This window comes from Geospiza fortis, unplaced genomic scaffold, assembly GCF_000277835.1.
Source record: "Geospiza fortis unplaced genomic scaffold, GeoFor_1.0 scaffold172, whole genome shotgun sequence".
NCBI classification, from domain to species: domain Eukaryota; kingdom Metazoa; phylum Chordata; class Aves; order Passeriformes; family Thraupidae; genus Geospiza; species Geospiza fortis.
In genome coordinates, this window is record NW_005054309.1 from 8,081,256 (window position 1) to 8,089,904 (window position 8,649).

The 8,649-nt window shown below is 38.6% G+C and overlaps 1 protein-coding gene across 1 annotated transcript in view; it reads right to left on the reverse strand.

The window, feature by feature from the left end:
- The window catches only part of PRKCI (protein kinase C iota), a 26,579-nt gene that overhangs the window by 16,512 nt on the left and 1,418 nt on the right, over positions 1 to 8,649 (reverse strand). Inside the window, exon 2 of the mRNA XM_031055380.1 lies at positions 2,782 to 2,903. Within this exon, the coding sequence (XP_030911240.1) occupies positions 2,782 to 2,896 (115 nt within the window). The 5' untranslated portion in view covers positions 2,897 to 2,903. The remainder of the gene's footprint in view (positions 1 to 2,781; positions 2,904 to 8,649) is intronic.

Here is an 8,649-nt window from a genome sequence, read left to right on the forward strand (position 1 = left end):
TGGCTTCACACTGACAGAGAGTGGGTTTAGATCAGATATTGGGAAAAAATTCTTCCCTGTAAGGGTGGGGAGGCCCTGGCACAGGGTGCCCACAGAAGCTCTGGCCATCCCATCTCTGAAGTGTCCAAGGCCAGACAGAATGGGGCTCTGGGCTACCTGGGATTGTGGAAGGGAGTGGAATGAGATGATCTGTAACATCCTTCCAACCCAAACCATTCTGTGGTTCTATGTATTCTATGCTATTGCAAAAAATATAAATGTAAACGGTCCATTTTCAGAGTTCTTTCTTTATTGTTTCCTGCACATCAAAATCTTCCAGATGAGTTTTGAAGCCACCAGTCATTTTCCACCAAACCACTTCCCCCTACAGCTGGACACCTGGACACCACAGTGCCCACCCAGAGCACAAACTTACACTGTGCAGAGCAGGGTGGGAGGAGAAGGAACAATTGTATTTACTCAGACTCACTATGAGAATCAACAAACCAGTTTTTCTTCATTTGTTTCCGACACCTGTGCAAACAGTTCTGTGTTTCCTTTTGGCAGAAGCAAAAGAGGGTCTCAAGAACAAGCAAACTCAGAACAGAAGGTTTACACACATCTCTCTCAACAGGCTTGAGTAGTACAAATTTTGCAGCTAAAGACAGCTGGGATACAAAGGAAAATATTTACTTTTGAGTTATATAGTGAGAAACAACAGACTGAAGACACAGACAAGGCCAGTGTCCAACCCACAGGATGTTTCAGAAGGCAGAGTGAAGCTGAACTGACCATATATGGAAAAAATAGAAATTCGTCTAAAATCAAATCAAGATCATCCTATTTTCCAGTTGTATCTGAAGATTTTGGAAATGACTCCACTCAATTAAATTATATCTTTGAGTGCCATTACCTCTATGAAATCAGAGTAGCTACACGTGAAGCCCTCATCTTGCAAAGGCATTTGCTATATGACAAATTAAAACCTTAGTGTCCAGGTAAATCCAGTTTAGTCAGGAAGCAGCGATGCCCCAGAGCCCTTATCTTCTCTCAGACTATAAAAACCATGAGTAACTGTAACAAGTACCAGCCTACAGCACACACATTTCCTCGTGCTAACAGTGAACCTCCGGTTAGGGGAGAGGATGTGATACAGGCATTTTCCAGTAAAGCAAAACAGGTTTCTAGAAAGAATATCAACTGAAAACACTACAGAGTGGTGCTGAGAGAAGAGGCAGGGAGCTTGGCAAGAAGCCATGTATTGTACATGCAGGAATTATTCACAATAAAGACAGGAGGATTTGCTTTAAACACATTCCTCATTGGCAGATTAACTTTTTCTCCACTGACATTAAACTGTAAGTCAATGATTAAAGTAAACACGGATTGCTCGTGAAAATCAAATCCTACACATCAAAATAATTCAGGCAAACCACAACCTTCCTTTTTTAAGTAAACTTATCTTTAATTAAAGAGCCGAAATTGAGAACAAACTGTGGCTTCAAGTAAATTACTGAATCAGTACAAAATGTTTATTAAAAATATATATTTATTTCCTGCTATGACTGACACTGCAGTCTCCTCCACTGCAGTGAGGAGTCCATTATCTTCCTGATGATAAAACAACACAGGCAGTATATTATAAAGTAAATGTTCAACTCCCAGTAGCTCTGCTGCACAGTTCAGTCATAAACACTGTTATTTTACTGTACTGCATCTGCCTGGCATAAATAACTTTGGAATGATGAGGAGAAGAAAAAACCCCACCTGCTCAGACTCCCAAGACCACATAATCTTCAACACACCTGCCTATATGGCACTTCCAAAAATCAACTTTGCTCCACGTTTAGCTTTAGGCTGAATAAACTGGCAGTGGCCCAATTTGAAACGGGAGGAAACAGTTCCATAAGCACCATTTATGCTGATGGCTGCATGCAAACACCAACCACAGCCAACAAATCACTGCACACTGCAGCCTTTTATGTACTGCATCAGCTAAAATAACTCCACAGCAATCTCGTAATTCAGAGGGCTCTTCCTTGTAGCTGTAGCTCAAAACCTATGTGTGGGATGAACTAATTCCACTGAGAAAACAGAACCTACAAATAACCTTCAAAAAAAATTACTACTGTACACAGACAGCTCAATGGATGACATCTGTTAACAGGGAGAACAGACTCTGGACTTTTTTCATCCAAGGTAAACTTTAAGACGCATTATGTAAGCACTAAAGATGAGTTCTCAGTCAAGGCTGTCACTACACTTTGATGAAAAGTTACCACACATCATTAGTATTTGGAAGAAGTTTTATTATTAGCTATATGCTAATAGGCTTTAGGTTGCTAAAGTAACAGCTGATAATAACACTTGAGATATAATGTTTTTGGTTACACATACAACTCAACTATACCTTAAATTATATCAATATTTTAGATAAATACTGCAATTTGTATAACTAAATGTCTGTTTAACTCTTTAAAAAGTAGAAGATATAAAGGGAATCTTCAGCATCATAAAGGAGTACTTTCTGTTGCCTTCATAAGAAATCCTAACACTGAATTAACATTTTCATAGTCACTGAGGTCTTGTTTGGTTTATACAGACAGAGAGCAAGCTACACACTAAGTAGTGTGAAACAAATACCTCTTCATTAAGCTCTACTTTAGAAGGCATTGGATAACTTATTTTTAGAGTCAATTCAATGTTTTATAAGCTTATCTTATGAAGGCAGAGGGAAAGGAAAAGATAAAAGGGACAGAAAAGCTGGGAAGCTGAGCTATGTATTGATGAGCACTGATTTACCTTCCTCATCAATCCACTTCATGGTGAAAAGCTGCTCGTTGTCAAAGGAGCACATGTCTCGAACTTCACTGCACAGGCCCTCGAAGGAGATGGAAGGCTCAAAATAGGTTATCATGATGTCCCTGGGAAAGAGAAAAATAAACTTCAGAAACTATTCCACAAAACATAACACTGATCATCATCTCCAACACCTTCCATACACCACTAATATTAACCCCATCCCTGATGCAGCTCCTCCAAAATGTTAAAGTAAAATAAAGTACCTAAGTTCCCTTCTTATAGCAAAGTCAGGCTCCAAGTGATTGTTATTACTTGACATTTAATCCTCCAGGTATCTGCTTCAGAAAAACCCAGATTTCATGCCCATAAGTAACTATGAAGTGAGTTGCAGCAAACATTAACCACACAGAGAAATTAGATCTCTTACACCAGTGGAAACTCAAGAATTAAATGCTGCAAATGTTCGAATAATGTTCAAAACATATTTCTGGTTTTACTTCCTCTTCAACAGCTATTTAGTTATTAGTATCAAAATGTAAAAACACATACATCTACTCCAACTAAATTTTGATTGTGCAGATGTTATGAAAAATTAATGACAAATACTAAACAGATTTCCTAGCAGATTTGGGGGCATGTGCAAATACTCAAAGTGCCTTTAAAAAAAGAGTGGTGCTTCACACAATGAACGGGAAGGCTGACAGAGAGCTATATACTTAGAATTGAAATTTACTGCTTTACTGTTTGCAGAATGGGTATTTCTGTGATAACTAAAAGTGAGTTAACCTGGTTTTAGTATGTTAGCAAAAAATGCTGGCCCACTGTATTGGCTGGGCCTTAAAGGGTACAGGTGACAGGCTCAGACCCTTAACCAAAGGAGTTGGGACACAGGTAGAGGAAGGAGGAAAGCTGCTTACAACACACTCCTCAAATATAGCATAGAAGCTCCATGTTTGAGCTACCAGTTCAATCTTCCCATAAAAACCTCCCCCAGCTGGATTTGCTCTGGTGGGTGCCAGAGCCCAGGACTGCTTGGGAGAGCTAAAAATAAATAATTGAACCAACAGAGTTTTTACCTGGTCAGAAATCCCATCAAGGTTCCTACCAGACTGAAGTGTATGTATGCAGCAAGTTAAATATCTTTAAATCATGTGTGCATGGGCAGATTGAGATCAAGAAGGTGACTTAACATAAAATGCTGTGGTTATGGAACCAGAGCAGTGTTCAGGAGGGGCAGAGAGCACACAAAAACCAAACTGCTTGCCTGAGGCTGCTCTGAGAGCAGCAGCAGGAACAAAATCAACTGGCAATTTCTAAGCACTGTGGAAGAACAGAGAGCCAGCTTCTGGATTTATGAGCATCATCAGTTGGGTTAGGTTTAGTTAGGGGACAGACTCCAGGAAATACAGCAGATGTGTGCCCAGGATAAACACAACATCTCTTCAATAATCTGAATAAAGCAGTCAAAGAGCTGCTACGTGATTTGGGACAGGAATCGCTCCTGTTCTTCCACGTGAGACAAAATGCAAAACAAACAACAACTGGACCCTGGTATTTAGACACAGCTAAGTCACTTACAGCAAATGGGGCTTTATTTGAAAGCCCCAGTCACATCCATCCAACCCGGCAAAGTCTTCTCTCAGACCCCTTTGCATTTCCCTTTGCATCTTTTACCAAAACACCAGCTGGGAGCCCAATGCCAACAAGATGGATCTGACAGGATCTGACAGTGTGTCAGTGTCACAGACACACATCAGCCACCTCACAGCAAGCCTGGATTAGCAGGCAAAGCCTTAACCTGTATTTCCTGTTTTTCTGGGAAGGAACTCAGGCACTGCTTAGTTAGCAGCTCCACTAAGTTTACCATCCCTTCCTTGATTCATATTTTAGCACAGATATATTCACTGTAGAATATGTTCTTAAACAAAAAAAAATAGTTCTGAAGAGTGCTGAGAAGCCAAAGTATTTATATTTATTTATATTTACATTGCAGGGCTTCTGGCATTGAACTAGCCAGTAGAGTTTGTTAAATGACAACTACTGCCAGAAAAGAAAGTTACAGACCACACTTTTTGAGATTAATCACTCATGCTTCAGCAAAAAGTGAAGATTAAATTATATATATATTAGGAAAATCTGTTCAGCACATTTTCAAATGTGATTATTTAAGCTCACTTCAAATAGACTTATTTGTACTGCAACAAAAAGGAAAAATCACAATATTAAGATGTACTGAATAGCCTTGGAATCTCTTCATATCTCTAAAGTAAAAGTCAGTACCAAAAGAAAAAAAAAATCTCTTACTCCTTGTTGGCACCTTTAAGTAGCACACTAGTTTTCCTTCAGAAAAAAAGAAGAGTTTAATTATTTCAGAATTCAAGCATGTTCTCTAAATTACTACTCTAATACCTCTAGCAGGATATGTACCAAAGACTTACCAAATAATTTGGAATATCTCTTCTGCTATAGCAGACAGTAATCAGTCTTTCAGAGAACTCTAGCCAACAGCAATATTAAAAGAGAAAGATGATGTCAAGTATAAACAAGGTTCCACAAGCAATATCTACATAACACAGGAACTGAAAGGTTACAGGTCTCCCTGCTGCTTTATTTTGCCATTTGAACTCCCCTGATGACCCTGACACTTCTGCTGGCACAGGTCTCATTTTCACAATGGTTCTGCTGTCACACCTTTGTGTCTCCACACTTCTTGCCCCCAACACAGCACTGCTGATGCCTTCCTTAGGAAAAAGCTGCATTCACTCAAGCCAAGAAGAAGCTAAACTGTATTGAGAAAAAAAATTGCATTTTAAATTAAAGTTAGTTGCCCAAATGAAGGGACAAAGGAAAGTGAAGATGGACCATAGCCTGCTGACCTGCATTAAAGATACAAAATGTTTTCTTTTACTGAGATGTGGGGAAAATGTTCTTGACAACATCTTTCCTTGTGATGAAGATAAGGTTATACACTGCCTGGAATAAGCATGTTTGTCACAAAGCTATCCCAAGGTGAAATAAGTATCTTTGTTTGTCCCCTATTGGTACACATAGGAAACCAGAAGAAAATCTGATTCAAGCACACCTTTTGCACCACCACACCTGGAGGGGCCAATTAACTCTTACTAGGGAAGCACCAGGCTTTTTACAATTTGTTTTAGCACTATTGTAGTTGGTCTTAATCAGGGACCTGTGAGTAGGAGACATGCAAATATACAAGCCAGAACTTGTCCTGAATTACTTTCACTGAATATGCTATCACTTCTATCTTTCATAAATATTAATAAAGATCATTTATTCATACTACTAGAAGGCCTGTCTGAGTCAATATCCTGCAAATATCAGAATCAGTAAAACATAAATCTTAGGAAGACTGAGAAAAAGCAAATGATAAATCCAAACACAGTAGAGAACATATTTTAATTACATATAGAAGACCATATTGTCCACCTTTCCTGAGATCAAACAGCTTTCCTCACTTTCTTTTACAAATCATCCAAGAATTGTAATGTCCTTTAACAAAAGAAAAAAAAAGAACCATCCAAAACCAGAACCAACAAAACCCCCAAAACCAGTGGCAACAATTAAACACAATTCAATGTATGAACCTCATTTTTCACTCTTGAAACTTGAACTCCTGTGAGAGAACAACCCTGTAAGAACAGACACTACTGCTTTTGACTTTTCACCTGCAGCCTCATATATCCCACATTATTTATGTATGGGGAAATGTACAAACACATTACACATGTTACCTACATATCCACACATGCATCACACACCTGGGCCAGTCATTAAGGCTTTTGAAAATGTCTAATTAGAGCTCCCCACAGGACTCCTGGGGAATTCTGCTGTGTCAGGGTCATTTCTGTACTGTGAGGTGCAGCCACTGCCATTCACAACCATTTCAAGTATTGCTTTCCCCTGTGCAAGTCTGTTTTTCTGGGAAAAAATATATTGTCAGAAAGCTAAATAAATAAATATTGAAACAGCAAGAGGGGAAAATGTAGTCACAGGCTTAATCCAAAGTTTTCTCACCTATAACAAACTGAATGCTCTCCTACAAAGAACTTGATTGTCAACAGACAACAGAAGATGCTGTACTGAAGAACTGATCAAAAAAAGTGCCCAAGATAAAGAAAAATAAAAAGAAATTATGCAAGAGTTCAAGAATCCTTAAGAAATTAATACCCTGGAAATCTTCATGGAGGTACATTTTGATTTTACAATTAAAATGTATTTTCTCCTCACACTTTTTCCACTCATGTAACAAAAGCAATTAAGTAATTAAAATTAAGAAAAGAAGCGGGTTTACCATGTATCATGAGAGGTCTGTCAGGTATGTTCTTCATTTGACCCAAATCAAACTGAAGGTGAGCAAAGCATTGGTATCTACCCCTTTTTATTAAAAATCTAACCTACATTACAGCCTACACAGCTAGAACCAGCATAAAATCTATGTCAGGCACTGAAAGAATACATGCTAGGAGTTCTAATCATGACAAAAAAAATGGTTATTATAGCTGTTTGGTTTTTTAAATCAGCATGAATTCTACAGGATTCCTTGAGCACGAGCAGTGAATTATTCCTACCTGTTCCCTACTCCTACAACATACGCATGAATGATTTAACAACTTCTTGTACTGACCTGACAAAAAGCATCTCCAGCAAACGAGGTAAGACAAAAGGCAAACTTTGAATATCATCAGAGTGCTGAAATGGTTGTAATTACAGATGCTGATTAGTGCCACACACTCGGAGCTGCTATATTTTATTATTGTATCAACAAAAATCCACCTTTGGAGTAACAAAGTGAATCCCAAAAAAAAAACCTCAGGAATCTCTGTTACAAGCACTACACAGATCATAGTAACTCTCTAAAATATGTAACACTATTTAAAGAATTTTAAACAACCAATCCTATGAGGAAGATAAGCACAGTTTAACTGAAAGAGGGAAATACCTGGAAATGCTCAACTTAGTGCCCTAATTCCCAAGTCTCTGGGAATTCCCCATCCCCTTATTCTCATGATCTGTGTTCATTTTTAGGAAAATTTCCCGTCCTATTTTAACATATTTCATGAATTTAAGATAAAGAATTACCACTGCAAGTTCAATGAAACAAAGACTCTTCAAAGGGTCCTGTGTGAAGTCTTTGTCTTGGCTGAGAAAAGCAATTGGGCTCCTGGCCAGACCCAGCCGAGTTTTGGGGATTCAGGCTCGGCTCTTTGCCCCAGGCAAGTATCCCGACTATCAGATTCCCAAACGTTTCAAGAACAAATCTGTGCTTCTAAGTGGCTGGGTTGGGTAGGCTTGGTGGTTTTTTTTTGTTTCTTTTTCTTTTTAACCAGAAATTCTTTTTGGAAGATGAAAAGACCTTTACAGCCAGACTTTCCCAATAACTTCTACAACCCACTTAAATGCTTCCATTAAAAGGAAATTAGGAGAGATTAACGCTTCCTGATTAACACTGTTTCCCATTAATTCCTCGATCCTGCTCTGAGACAGTTTATTTGAAGAACGGGGAAAAAGCTGCCTTTGGTATCAGCATTCAGTTCTCAGTCTCAGAGTCATTTCAGGGCAAGTGTAGGTAAAATGCTTGGCTTTGATATCCACTTGATAGTGCAAGTCTGAGAAGGGGCTTGAGACTTTCTGTTGTAAGAAAGTGGAGAGAATAATTTGCCTACATCTCAAAATAAATCGTGACTAAGGCAGACAGCTTGTTAGTTTGTTGGTATTCACAATGGTTAACCAACACCCTCTATGACTCTATGCCATTATTAAACTGATAACTGCATTAACAGATAAAAGTCAATGAACAGACTCGAAAGAAACATTCCAGTGCCTGTGAAATTATTACCAGTGTCATGA